At 49.2% G+C, this 14,831-nt stretch overlaps 1 protein-coding gene across 19 annotated transcripts in view; it reads left to right on the top strand.

The window, feature by feature from the left end:
- Positions 1-14,831, top strand: part of NRXN3 (neurexin 3) — a 1,384,038-nt gene that overhangs the window by 883,875 nt on the left and 485,332 nt on the right. For 3 of the 19 annotated variants that reach the window (XM_074996689.1, XM_074996691.1, XM_074996690.1), the window contains exon 1: positions 10,410-10,653. The exons of the other annotated variants lie outside the window; for them this stretch is intronic. In XM_074996689.1, coding sequence (XP_074852790.1) covers positions 10,410-10,653 — 244 coding nt within the window. Of the gene's footprint in view, positions 1-10,409; positions 10,654-14,831 lie in introns of those variants that run through there. 19 annotated transcript variants of the gene reach the window in all.

The raw sequence follows: 14,831 nt of genomic DNA, 5'->3' as shown, positions 1-14,831 counted from the left end.
CTTTGTCAACCAGAGACCACCACAGAGAGAGTTGGAAGAACAGATAAGAGGCAAGAGAAAGAAAAGCATGTGTGTGTGTGACAATTTCAAACAGCATCTGTCGCATCCCTAGCATTAGCTCTTCCCTTGGCTTTGCAATGAGTAGCCAGGGCTTTTTGTCCTTGCTGTTGAATAAGCAGCATGGCTACGGGCCGGTGGGAAGAGTATATGCCTTATCAGTTGTTCACAGCATCTCACTGAGGGAGGGTGTTGCTTCCTCCCCTTCTTTGTTTCTTCTTCCCAATTTTCATGGGTGCCTAGAGCCTAAAACTGTCACTTGCTGGACAGTTACAGAAGCTATGGTGTAAGCATTTGAGCTCCCTTGGGTCCCCACACACACACTCTCCTCTGCGTGGATTTTATTATGCTCAGGTGTGGGGGTTATGAGTAAAGGGAGCATGGAAGCTGAATGAGACAGCAGATGCTTTGTTTACTTCCATGAGATTTACATGTCCACTTGTGCTTTGAGCTGTGGTGGGGGTGTAGGATTTGATGGGGTAGGGAGTTGCTGGAGCCTCTTGGGATCTCAAGAATTAGAGAAGCTTGTACGCCATGGATCCTGGATCACAGGAAAACGTTGAGGGGTGGGTAGCTGTCGGGAAGAAAAGGCCTGTTTTTCACAGTGGTTTGTGTTTCTGCGGTCTAGGCTTTCTTTCAGCCTCTCTTATGGAGACTGTGTCATAAGGGGTCCTCCGGTCTGCTGTGAACGGGCCTGGAGTGTATTCAGGTCTACTTATTTTTGCACAGGAGCAGTGTGTGCCCATTTGAAATAACTGGAAGCTTCAGAGTTTGGCTGTATGCATTATAAAGGGAGCAGGTAGTTTTATCACCATATTGTCTCTAGGCCTCTCTTAATTAACCCTAGAATGAACAAGTTCTACACTTGGCATCTTCTGAGAGACGTGCCTGCAACTCCTGTGACTTCATGGCAGGATGCCTTCCACAGTACAGATACACAAAGTGATTGCTAGCAGGATGATAATTTGGATTCTCTGCAAACAGAGGGGGTTTGTTTAGCTAGCAGGGTTCCCAAAACCAAACAAACAGCCTGTGCTATGGACTCCCATGCATAGTCAATAAATATGGTGATAGCTTGTGTATGGGCCGTGGGCGTTGAGGATGGCTGTCTGCCACACCAAGGGTGAAGCAGATAGAGACAGAAGCCACATTGTACAAAGGTTGTTTTGTCTGTTATAGTCAAGAGTGGAAGGAATAGGGGTTCTTTATATGGCATTATCAGATGTGTCTGTTTGTAGGTTTGCCACAGACAATGCAGCATGGGTTCTGTGAGAGTTAAAAGCAGCCCAACGGCACTCCCGGCTTTCTCCTTTTGTCCTTCCAGTCTCTCAGCGTTGGCTGCTTTGACCTTCTTTTCTGTTCCTCTTCTGCACACTGACAAGGTATACATCTTAGGAAATTACACCGATCAGCGGCTCCCACATGAACAGCCTGGGCCGTAGGAAACGCTTTATTCTTTGTCTGGCTGGTGGTGAGACACTTGTGTCATTGAAGGATTTTCTGCCCCCTTCATATTTTCTTTTCTTCTAATTCTCCTCTTGGCATCGGGTGGCGGGGCGGGGGGGGGGGCACCACAGCAAACATGCGTCACCTGGCAGTTATTGCTGTGAGATGAGCGGGTGATTACAGGCGAAAGCCAGGCAAGATGATAGGTGAGAAGAAAGAGGAAAAGCAGTGGGGAGCTTTTGTGGAGTGTCTATTAGGGAGTTCAGTTTTCATTAGCACAGAAGCCAGTCTAAAGGAGCAAAACCAACCTCTTTCCTGTTTCTTTTTTGCATCAGACAAGGCTGGTTTGTGTTCCATAGGAAAATATAAATCTCCTATCCATTTTACTGGGTAAAAATTAAAATGATGCCTGGTTTACTGCAATTAACATTATAACTATCTTTATTCCCACCACTTCCTAATCCAGGCTTTCAGGCACTGGTCAAGTTTCCAAGCTCAAGCTCATCAGAAGTATTTCCCTAGCACTTTTCTCCCAGGCTAACATTCATGACATTAATTGTAATATATCAGAATTCATGGGTAGCACCTGTGTTAAAGGGGGCCAGAATGATGGACTCTAGAGACCAGAGTCCTCTATTTATGCACAAAAAAGGTACAGTACAGACGTGAAGGCCAAGCATCTTCCATCTACCTTGTCTCTGATTGGAGGGACCATTGTTCAGGGTGAGAGCATGTAATAGGAGCCTATGATGAGCTACAGGTAGATGATCCTTGCACAGGGCTTACTATTTTTATTAGCTGCTAGACTAATTGGTGCGCAGTTGTCCATCTTATATCTGAGTCAAGATTAGACTATGGCATAGACAGTGTAATATATCTGTGTCAGACAAAAATGTAGACACCATGGGCTAAAATGTTATACCTACTGTAAACTGGCAGCAGTTACATTAAGGATGAATTTACCCCAGCCCCGCTGCAAATTGCAGAGGTTGTCCAGAAGTCTGCCAAACCAGAACTTTCCTTATTCTAGACAGCATTTGCGAAGGCCTAAATACAGACCACAGCTTTTTTCCATGGTACATTTGATGCTGGGCTTCTGTGCTGAAGGCAAGCGCGATAATTGTTCAGTTCACCACCTGACTTTGTTTAATGGGAAATCCAGTGCTGATGGCCAGTTAAGACTTGGCCAAAGAGGCTGAGCTCTGCTGCTCAGACTGGCTCAGCACACTCAAGCCTTCCCTGTACCAGGCTGATTCGCACCAAGAAACAACCACCGTGAACTTCCACTACAAATCAGATCACTATGAATTAGACCAATCTTCAGATTCACAATCTTTATCTGTATCCAAGAGGTAGCCGTGTTAGTCTGTAGCTTCAAGAACAAGAAGTCTTGTGGCACCTTATAGACTAACAGATATTTTGGTGCATAAGCTTTCGTGGGGAAGGACCCTCTTCATCAGATGCATGATTTGGGGGGGGGCGGGATTCAGAGGGGTATTTAAAAAGTGGGGTCCCAGTAAAAGGGAGGGCCAGAGCTGACGAGGTCTATTCAGCAAGGTGGAAATGGCCCAGTATCAATAGCATTTATCAAAAGAGGAGAAAACAAGTTAGATCAGGCAGGGGGATGTGAGCCTTTGTCAGAATCACTTTTTACTGGGACCCCACTCTTTAAATACCCCTCTGAAACTACCACCCCCTACTCATGCATCTGATGAAGCAGGTCTTTGACCATGAAAGCTTATGCTCCAAAATATCTGTTAGTCTATAAGGTGCCACAAGACTTCTTGTTCTTGAATCGTTATCTGAAGTTCATAAAAACTGCATTTGTTTCCAGCCACCTCCGCACTACCGTGTTTCCACCAGGACAGGAAGAGGTAGAGAAATGTCTGGGGAAAAATTCCAGTCATTAGAAGGCCGGACACTTAGGCACTAAATCTCCCTCCTTTCCTCTGACTCCAACAATAATTTTTGTACCTTCTGCCGCACTTGTTTTGCATTGCCCATGGGCTAGCAGTATGGCTCCAGTCAGGGTCATCGATGGTGGGGTGTGGAGCCCCCCCCCAACCCAGCCCCCATTCTGCCTCTTCTTACCTTTTTGCTCTGCCCCCTCCCAACCTCATTGTCCTCCTTCCACAAAGGTCCCTCCCACAAGAGATGCAACCAGTGGGGATACAGTGGTGGCCTGGCACAAGGCAGCAAAAATGTCAGGCCCCCACCGCAGCCACCATGGCAGCAGAAGCCACAGGAAGCGGAGAAAAGCAGCGGTCTGATCTGCATTGCTGCCCATCTCCCAGTCAGGTCGCTCCACTTCACCACAGGGATGGGAAGCAGAGCACCTGGGCCCTGCACACTGCTCTCCCCAAGCCCATCTTGCACCAGACTCCCCTGGTAATCCCTCAGGCTGCCCTAGCCCTACAGTTAACATTGGTATGGGATACCGTCCTGTCCATAGTATGGCTGAGACAACTGCAGTAGGGTCCTCCAAAGTGCCAGGTTTGGGGCAGCTGCCCCAAATGGCTCTATGGACAGAACAGCTCTGGCTCCAGTTCAGGGGTAACTAACCACCAGTACTGTGATCAGCTGGTGTTCTCCTACACACACAAGCCTGCTTCCTCTTTCACTTGCCAAAACAAGTGCACTGGCTCCCTTGAGTTGCTCAGTATTTCCTTTGGCATCAGAGGGGGCCAGTTAGGAATCTGGGGCAAATAGATTTAAAAAAAAAAAAAATTGGTCAGGGATGTTGATAGGTCCTGCTGTGAGGGCAGGGGACTGGACTTGACTTCTGAAGGTCCCATCCAGTTCTAAGAATAGGTATACCCCAAGCCTCCATACTTACTGCTTTAGACACTCTGTGCAGCTAGGCGATGATGGCATAACAATGTTATGTTGATGGCAGATTTTTGCAAGTGTGAATGGAACTGGCTGTTTATCCTATTATCTCTGTCCCCACCTTTTTGGGGTGGGAGGGTGCTTGTATGTCCTTGGAGTACTATACCATGAGGTTAAACCTTACCCATGTCTTTGATTGTGTGAGAATGAATGGAGTTTGGCCCTGTGTTTTTCAGTGTAGCATGTTCTGCTAGCCTGTATCACGTAAAATAGAATAATGAACTGGCTAATGTGTGTCCCCACTGGCCTCTGCTGTATGGAATCAGAGCTACCCAACTGTCTATCAAAGACCCTAGACTGCTAACAGCTAATGGGGGTTCTCCTTCAACTTTTTAGCTTGGAGTGTATACTCTCCACGCTAGAGTTACTGAGTGCTCTCTGTGGTTGTGAAGTTCTGAGAGACCCTTATATGCAGCAGAGTGATTGACAATCGTGATTTATTAGCAAGTATACAAGTTAACTAAAACTCTTCAGAACGAGATACAAACCCAATCCCTTCTGAAGTTCCAAAATGTCTTTTTTTCTTCTTCTTCAGTTTGCAGTTCTGGTCAGCATGGTAAACATCCCCAGTGCCAACTATCTTAATGGTAGTTCCAGTTGTAAGGAGCCAGTCTCCCTAATGCATCCAGCCCAGTTCTGCAGACCCAAATCACCTGAAATGATATGTGCTTACCTGACCAAATTGTACCAGTGAAGTTCATGTCATGAGAGGGTGACAGAGAAAGCGAGAGCAATCACCCCCATTTAGAGAATAAACTAATTCCACAGAGCAAATCTCTCATGCACCAAACCCATGTGCATGGGAAAAACTACAAATCTCCTTTGCAGGCAAATCCCTTGGGAACAGTGCTACTAAAACTTCCTTGTGGCAATAAACTTCCTCTTATTACCCAAGAGGGGAAAATACAATTGAAATGTGCCCTCTTCCTGCAATGGTGGTGCTAAATAAATGGGTCAGCTGTGAATTACAGAGCAGTAAATACACCCATTGACACATAATAAAGCAAGGCAGAGTGACGTCTCAGTGCTTTATGATGTCAACAGAACCGACTGATGTATTTATCGTCTACTTCAGTTTTTGTCCTCTTAAAAATCCCCAGTGCAGGTTGTTTCTGTCTGGCTGTGTTCTATTTCCTAGAGGCCTCCCAGTTTCTAGCTAAATGGAGAGAAAGGAGATGTAATCTGCACAGTGCAACCCCTGACCCAGGCAAGGGCAGTTTTAAGTGAGACCCTAACTTGCACACTGTTCAGTCTGGCCCCTCTCGTCTCATGCATACTGATGCCTAAGTGGGAGGGGAAGGGCCAAGCTTGTGTTAGGTCATATGAGAGAGTCTATGTCAGGTCTCTTCCCCCTCTAGGCGCTGCCACTTGTGGCAGCCCAACAATTCACTGGCACAAACAGGAGCTAGGTCATGGGAAAACAGAGAAGAGGATGGTTGCAGAGGGCACTAAATGTGAATTAACAGCAGGAGGAAGGGTGGGTTTTACAGGAAGGGGAAGAAGCTTTTTTATTTTCCTGTCCCAGCTTGAGGGCAAGGATAGTTAGAGGCGGGAGAGGAGAAGAAACTCCCCTGCCATTTCCCAGAGGCTGCACCTATACCTGATCCTAATATTAATACAGGTCTTCAAACATGTTCTGCTCCCAGGGAAGTTAAAAAGACTTTTTGCCATTGGCTTCCAAGGGAATAGGATCAGGCCCTTAGTTTCTCAGGCTTGGTCTACAGTAGGCAGGTAAGTAGACTGCAGATACACAAATCTAGCTACATCAATTGCATAGCTAGAATAGACTTATCTGTGGTCAACTTACCTGTCCGTCCTCACAGAGGAAGGTCCATGGGAGAAATTCTCCACCTGTACGACGCGTGTGAAATCAAACTCCAGAAGACTGACCTTGACCAGCTTGATCTTCCCCGTAGTCTTAGAAGATTTAGGATACATCTAACTTACCATTGCTTGTCTCCAAGGTGACCAAGCTTTTAATAAGGTGAATTCTGCCTGTCTGAACACTAGCCACTGAGCGAGAGCATGGTCATGAAACAAGAGATTTGTATTGTCCTGATCATTGGCTGGGTTAGTTATTTTAAAGTATATTGCCTGTATTTTAGAAATAAGTTCTTTGACAATGGGCTGCATGTTAAAAATCTTTCTTCAGACAATGAGTAAATTCCCCACAATAGGACTAGATTATAAACATTCCAGGTATTGTAGTTGTACTTGACGACAACTTAGATTTTATTGGGTCAGAACTTTTGTGGAGAAGGCTGGGGGAATAGTGACTAGCACAGAAGGCAGCACTCATAGGCTCTGTACCGAGCTTGGAGAAGCAGTGTGGTCTAGTGGTTAGAATAGCAGAGCTACGCACTTATGTCTGCATGTCTTTGAAATGGGATAATACCATCTCACAGGCATACTGTAAGGTTTAATTTATTTGTAACTTAACTAACTTGTAAATTTCTTCAAGTTCCCTCCATGTCTTCTGGGTAAATGCAAACGAAAACAATCTTACTTACTGGGAAATCTCTTCCTGTCATCAGCGATGAGCTCCTGACTGCTCTAGAAATTGCTTTAGATAGCTTTAATTATTAAACAGGAAATAAATTACAGACATGTCACAGTAAACTAAAAACTCCAGGTATGAGATTTCAGTTGCCCATACTGAAATGATCATTATACATCAGGAGGGTTATTCTTCTCAACTGCCTTTCAGTGAATTAGGTCTGAGGTCCACATAAAAATTCCTTCTGTCTTTAGGGTAGCAAATCAAAACCTGTTTCCAAAAAACACTCGCTCTGTGTGATATCTATAGAAGTTGAGCAGGTTCCTGGTTTGTTTCTGGGCCTCCACCAAAAATAAAACACACAGGCTGTGTCTACACAGGCACAGATCTTCGAAATAGCCATGCTAATGGCCATTTCGGAGATTACTAATGAGGCGCTGAATTGAATATTCAGCACCTCATTAGCATTAGGACGCTTCCAGTCATGGCGCTTCGAAAGCATGTGGCTCGGCATGGCTACGTGGGGGTCCTTTTTGAAAAGATCCTGCACCTTTCGAAATCCCCTTATTCTGATCAGTGAGTGGGATACAGGGATTTCAAAAGGTGCAGGGTCTTTTCGAAAAGGACCCCCATGTAGTCACGCCAAGCCGCGCGCTTTTGAAGTGTCGCGGCCCGAAGCGTCCTAATGCTAATGAGCGCTGAATATTCAGTTCAGCTCCTCATTAGTAATCTTTGAAATACAGCTATTTTGAAGATTTGTGCCCATGTAGACACAGCCATAATCTCAGGCACAGAGCTTTCTTTATCCATGAGCCAGTGTGGTAGTTATGAGCCAGGCCCTAAAAATGGCGATGTTGAGAGGCAGTGTGTGTTAGTGGTTCAGGCACCCAAATGGGAGCCTGGTTCTATTTCCAAGTCTGCCACAGATGCATAGGCTGATCTTGTGCAAGTCTCTTCACCTGTTTGTGCCTCAGTTTCCCCATGCTAAATGGAGATACTTACATTGCATATCGCTCTGAGTGATGAATGCTGTAAGTACTGAACAGAAATCTTATTTATGAAAGGCAGAATCTGACCACGTGGCTAAGGTCTTGAGTCCCCTGAGCGTTCAGTGCAAACACACTGCTTTGGACTCAAACCACTGTTGCAGAAACACAACAGACAACATTATATAAAAGCAATACAGAGGTCTTAAAAAGCAAAGTTATTCCAGATTGACACATGGCTTTCGTGCCAGAAGGTAGTTGAAGCCTAAAAGACTTTAATAATCAAAAGCTGGGAAGGTACTTCCAGTTAATAAAAGGCCTACTTATATATAGGCGCTGATGTACTGTACTTCAAGTTGCTGGGGAAGAGCCTTCTGCTATGCAAGGGCATCCATTCTTCCAACTAATTTCAAATCACAGCATAAAACATATTTCCCCCCACAACCACCTGCCCCCTAGTAATTACACTCTCCCCTCTGTTACCCTTTGTGAACTCTCAAGATCTCTTCCAAGCATCATCCCTGAGCTGTGCAGAGCCCTGTGAGATCTGGTGGAAGAAAAGCTGGTATACACCTTCTGCCTGTGTCACAGATGGCCACAGCATTTGGCATTGTCTCTCCCCTCCCCTTTTCTCTTCTGTCCCTTGCCCCTCCCCCTCACTTGCTGCTGGCTAATTGTAGATACAGATACCACAGTAGTTTTGGTGGTGGCAGGGTGGGAATTACTTTCCTTGTGCTGTGAAAGCTGCATATAGCAATAGCACAGAGGAAGCTGGTGAATCTTGCCAGCTCCACTCTTAGTACTGACATTTCAGAGGAATATCAGTCCACCTCTTTTCCCCCTGCTCTTAGCTCTTTCCCCTGTTGTAGAAAGCTGCCTCCTTTGGTTCTTTCTCAGTGACTGGGGAGACAAGTATGTAATTATATTTCAAAATCATTTGACAAGAGATGAGATGGGGAGGAATTATGCCCAGTTGCCCTATGGGGTCTGAGGAGGTCAGATACACTCTTTCCAATGTATCTATGGAATAGACAAGTTCTCTATTCTGACTTCTCCCCAGGAGGCCACACAGTCTGATCATTTTTTCTTCAGATTTGCTAAATACCCGTGGCTTCCATAAGAGTTGTAGGTGCTCAGCATTTTAGAAAATCAGGCTCTCAACTATGTTTGTCTTTCAACTCTCATTTACTACTATTCATACTGTAGCTCTGCAAAGAGCTGAGACTACTGGAGCCTGTGGTGACAGGTGCATGAACAATTAGACAGATGAAAGGATGTGCCTGGGTACTCCCTACAGAACCCTCTCCTTCATCTTGGCGGTTCTGATGTGGACAGGTCTGGGTTAGTATCAGCAATCAATTTTCTTCCTATGTCTGCATGGGGATTGGCTTGTTCTGTTTCATGACTTTTATCTTTTTCTGATTTGTATTACTTGTGTATGAGTAACGATAAATGGACTGCAGGGAACAATCCCACATTGGCCCTACTGAGGCTAGTGGTGATTTACATGGTTATTCTGATTTCAGGATCGAAAAATAGACATTAAGAAAGCATCGTTAGCCAGAGTGATTCCAGGGAGAGAGGGAGGGAAGGAAGTGTATGGAGGGGCGGAGGTGGGGGAAGAAGAGAGAGAGATGTATATGAATGGAGAGGGTGGGACTCCAGCCCCCTGTTCCAGCCCCTCCCTTTCTTCTTAACCAGCCATTGCCTCTGCAGAGTGTTTGGGCTTCGCTGATTCGCTCTCCGGAGTGAGCTTATTTGCGTGCGGCTCGCCCATTTGTGAATTTTGGCTCCTTAAGTCCTCTCTTCACTTCACCTGGGCTTCCCGGTTGCCTTCACTTAGTGAGCTGCCCCCGGAGCATCCTACTCCCCCTTAAGGCTCTCTGGGTCTCTCCTGTGGATTCTGGACTTCTTTCCTCTTCCCCTGTTCTCTTCGCTGTTTCTCTCACTGTCCTTCTAGACTACGCAGAGTTAACCACCGCGAGTTCTCTGCCGCCTGGATTTAGAGGAAGGAGGATAACCACCCAGCCTGGTGTGTGAGCCTGACCATTCTGCATTGCAACACTTGCTGGTGGAGAACAGCAGAAACTCCTTTTAATTGAGATTAAAAAGAAAAATCGAAAACATTCCGGGGTCTTTGGCTTTTTTTCCCCTCTGTTAAGTGAGAGGCAAGGATCACAGCCTGAGGAAGTCCTCTGTGTCCTGGAGGAGCCTGCCAAGTGACAGATCCAGGATCCTGCTTCCTGCCTGACATGTGCGACTTTCCTGATCCCTGCTGGAGGCTTGGTACAGCTGCAGGGGCCCTGGCACAGTAGAGCCAGCCCTGGGAAACATCGACCTTTAGTCTGTGTGTGGTTGTTTGTTAACCTTCCCCCTCCCCCAATCTCCTCCCCTCCTCTCCCCGTGCGCACCACCTCCCACCTTGGAAGTGACTCTCTTCTCTGCTAGAATGGGCCCCTTGACATCATGAACCGTGCTCTGTCTTCCCGGCTGGAATTCAAACTGCCCGTCCGTAGGTGCCCAGTGCATTGACCATGCACCTGAGAATAGACCCCGGCATCTGCCCAGGACGCCACCCGGCCTGGACTCTGTGGATGGGCTCCCTCTTTTGGGGATGTATCGTCAGCTCGGTTTGGAGTTCCTCTAACGTGGCTTCTTCTGCCTCCTCTTCCTCGGCTGTGTCTCAGGCTCAGCACGAGCATCATTTCCACGGCAGCAAGCACCACTCTGTGCCTATCTCTATCTACCGCTCGCCTGTCTCCCTTCGCGGAGGACACGGTGGGTTCTCGCTCTGTCTCCTCATAACCTGTTTTTTCCCTTCCCCAGGACAGCTGGGGCGTGCAGCGGGAGCGGGGCTTGAGAGGGTCGGTCTGTCTGTCTGTCTGTCCCCCCCCCCCCGCCCCGCCCCCACTTTATTTACCCCATCTCCCGCTTCATGAAAAACCTGAAGCCACCCAATGGATTCCGGCAGATCAGCGCTGGCCTGCTTTGGGGGTTAACCCATCGCTGCCGGGCCGCGAGCCGCAGGGACTTACCGCCAGCGGCTGTCCCGAGCCGCTTGTCAGGCGGCGAGCGAAACTGACCCGGCCGCTCTTGGTGCCGCGCGCCGGTGAGCCGAGCCCGGGCTGGGTCCCAGCCTAGGCTCTGACAGCAGCGATCGGCGAGCTCTGCGTTCGCGTCCGGCGCCGGGGGGGGGGCACGGGGGGTCCTCTGGAGCGGGAAGGCTGGAGCGTGACGCTGCACCGGTCTGCAGTTAGCAAGTTGTGGTGGCCCTCGTGTGGGGGTAGGGGTGTGTGTGGGTGTGTGTGTGTGAGAGAGGGGTGTGTGGGTAGGGGTGTGTGAGAGAGAGGGAGAGACACGCGCTCCCCCCAGCGAACCATTGCTACTCCCAGCCCGGCTGCGCGGGGAGGCGAGCCGCAGGCGCGGGCTGTACCCAGTCACACGCCCAGGGGAGCCGCTCAGTGCATGCGTTCGGCACCGGCCGGGGACTCGGGCGCTGGCTCCACACACAGCAGCACTTAGCTCAGGGCTGCGGGGTGTGTCTGTGTGTGGCGGGGGGGGGTTATTCCGGGCTCCTCCCGTGGCTGAGGTGGAGGCGCCCCCTCCCCCAGGGTCTCCTGCGGAGCCGCCCCGCGGTGGGTGAGGGCCGCGGCTGCTGCGCGTGCCCGAGACCGGGCAGATGCCCGCGCTCGCGCGCTCTCTGGGGCTTAGGTGCGGAAGTTGGCGAGCGGGAGGGGGAGGGGTGGGAGCTTGTCCGGGGAGCGCTCGCGGGCTCCGCGTTCGGCCCTGCTCCGCCTGGTGCTGGCTCCCGGGAACCCAGGGGGCGAGGCGGGAACGGGAAGCGTTATCTAGGGAGCCGGGCGGAGCCGGCGCTGCTTGCCGGGGGCGGGTGTGCACCTGCGGGCGCGGGCTGGGCTGCTCCGAGGAGGGGCGTTAGCCCTAAGCTGCTTCTCCCCTGCCCGCTCCCGAGCTCGGCGGGAGCCCCGGCCCTTGGGGAAGAAGTCCTGCAGAGTTGCAGCCGGGTGGCACGGGGCCAAGTTCCGGCCCCTTAGCGCCCGGGCTTGGCCGAGGCATTGTGGCGTTGCACAGGGCGGGGAAATGAGCTGCGCACCGGCGATGCGTGTGCCCTGCCATTCCCTTGTTCGCTGCGCGTGCTCAGGCTCCCTTCTAGGCCTCAGTTCTTCCGGGTACAGACCCCCTACTCTTTTGTACAGCGCCTAGCACGGTGGCGGCCCCTTCTAGGCTGGCCCTTAGGCGCCACCGGGCTGATCGTGGCTCACGGTAGTTAACTGAGCTTCAGACGCGTGCTCATAGGCGGCGGCGGCGGGAGTTCAATAGATGCCATTGATTGCCTATAGCTATGCGGTGGCTATATGCTCGCCTTGAATTTTGAGGCTGAGGATGAAAGCAATGAGATGGGCATGTTGGGAAAAAATGCTGCTAGTTCTAGCTACCGGTCTGGTCATGTGCCATGCTCACCTGCAGCCCGACTGCGTTTTCCATCTCAAATCCCCACATAATGGCAGCTTAGCCCCACTGTGTAGCATCCCCTACTGTTCCCGTTCTGGCTCCCCGCTGCGGCTCTCCCGGTGCATCTCACCCTGAGCTAGTCTGTTCTTGTACCTTGAGTACAGCTGCCAAAGTGCCTTCTGCTATTCCAGCTCTGCTCCTGCACAGTCCTGAACCTGCAGAATCACTCTAGATTAGCTTTGAGCTTATTCCTTTTTCAGTGGTTCTGCCAAGACACCTTTGCCTAGACCTGCAGCAGTCGTTACTGTTCCAGTCTTTTGTTCTGGGCTCTATCTCTGCCAGTGCACCTTTAACCCTGACCAGTGACAGTCCCTGATTCCCCACACTGCTTTGCTAGCGTACCCCAGTCCCAGGCTGTGACTCTCCTAGCTGTAGTATTCTTGCACTCGTGCCACTGCTTTGCCAACATACCTCTTTTATTCCAGTCCTGAGCCATACAGCAGCTCTGCCATTTCAGTTGTGACTCATAGCATCCCCTTTTCTGCTAGTCATGAGTGTCCCTACCCTCCAACCCCCTCTCTCCAACAGCCTTGACAGGTACCTGCTGCTCTTCATTCAGAGCACCCTGTGTTTAGGGGTGTTCGGATAACTTGCATAGTGGGCAGTGCGCCCTATAATCTGAACACTTGGGTGGTCACCCAGGAGAGATTCAGGTACCCTCCAACTGACTAGTAGAACATCCACAACTGGCAGCATGTGTTTGTGTTGGTGGTTCACATCTACACATGCATTTATGCACAGAAGAAAAGTTATCCTGCCCATGGATGGAAAAAAATCACAGCGAACACTGATAGAGGAAGTGTTGAGAGCCATTGAACCAAACTATAAACCCTGCATATGATGAAACCACTTTGAGCCAGCAGGTACAGTAACAGCCCTTGTTCCTGCACCTGTGTTCTTCTTCCTCTCAGCTGTCCTCTCCATCTTGAGTGTGTATTATGCCCTGAGGAGGAAGGGAAGTTTCTTTCATAGACGACATGTAAGTGAGCATGTCACATATGGAGAAAAATATTTTATGGGGTAACCCTGATATAAAGTAGCAGGAGATGTTCATAAGGATGTAAATAGTCTTTCTGCTCTAGAGTTGGTACTGTGAGCCTTCACCCCACTCCTCTTCCTCTTCACCATATACCTAAAGCCCATCAAATCCCATGGCAGATAAAAACTGTCCCGAGCTTCATGCAGCACTTGCGGTAACAATTCAGGGGAAAGTGGAGGGTTCTGAGCTGATGCCAACCCATGAGGCAGCCTGAGATTTTTTCCCCTTAATCATGCCATCCAGGAAGGTTGGCATAAACCCCCCTCTGGGAATGAGCAAGAGTGAGAGAGGAGAAAGGGACCATGAAGGCAGCTGGTCTTTTACCAAAACACACACTTGGTTTGTATCTGTGTTGTACAACAGAGCCACTTGGAATTTGGACCAGTGACAGCTTTGCAGAGTCAGAACTCAGGGAGGCGGGGTGTGCATGTGTCTGCGTGCATGAAAAAAGGCTTGTGTGAAAAGAGGCTGTCTGTGTTTTCTTACTGGGATTTTGATTTGTTCTGTGGTGGATGAAACTAAAGGACCTGACCTTGCTCCCATTGAAGGGGATAATTGGGGCCTCAAGTCCCTAAGCAGTTTGGCCGCTCAGGGTGTTTTCAACCCCAGTGCCCCATCCATACTGCCTACATTAAGTTGTGACCATCCAGAGGACAGTTTTAGAAGAAAGTTGTCTCCTCAGGCTCTTGAGTCTTTTATGCACCCTGGTCTGTGTATGCGTATTCCAGGAACAGAGGTGTCAGACACATAATCAGTGTGGTAGTGCTCAGTCCCACAGGAGGCAGCCATCACAGTGCATTTCCCTCTAGAAATGTACAGATGTGCCCTTTGTTTGAGGCTGCTTTAGAGCTTCCACTGAAATCAATGACACAACTTCCCCAGTGGTTCAGGTTGGAGACCAGAACTGGCAGTCTGCTCAGTGCCAGTATTGAAATGCAGACTAACATGGCTATCTCTGTCAGCATTGAAAGGGTTAGTGCTGAAATCTCCAAGCTTCTGCTTTTCAACCTGCTTAGCTGCAACCTGTGAATGCTGAAACTTGGGAAAGCATAGTGTCTAGAGGAGCTGGTGTCGATTCTCTGTACCAGTTGCACACCTTTGTCAGCAGGTGAGCAAGCAAAGGTTTGCAGAGAAGAATGATGCCAAATCAGTCCTACAATAGGTGGAAATCTGTCTGTGAACCTGCAAAAGCAGAGTGGGATCTCTGACATGAGAGGAAGCTACACAACCCCAACTACTGCAGAGGGGACTTGGGGGGTGGAGCTTTTTGTGCACTGTCCATTGATGAGATAAATTTTGTGTGGGTTCATCTGTAGCCTGGCTAAGGCAAGGTTTTATCCTCTCCAGAATAGCTAATGGATCCCTTATGAGGCTATTTAGTCCCCTG

This window comes from Carettochelys insculpta, chromosome 6, assembly GCF_033958435.1.
Source record: "Carettochelys insculpta isolate YL-2023 chromosome 6, ASM3395843v1, whole genome shotgun sequence".
Taxonomy (NCBI): domain Eukaryota; kingdom Metazoa; phylum Chordata; order Testudines; family Carettochelyidae; genus Carettochelys; species Carettochelys insculpta.
The sequence above is the reverse complement of the archived record's forward strand: the minus strand, read 5'-3'. Positions and strand labels throughout refer to the sequence as shown.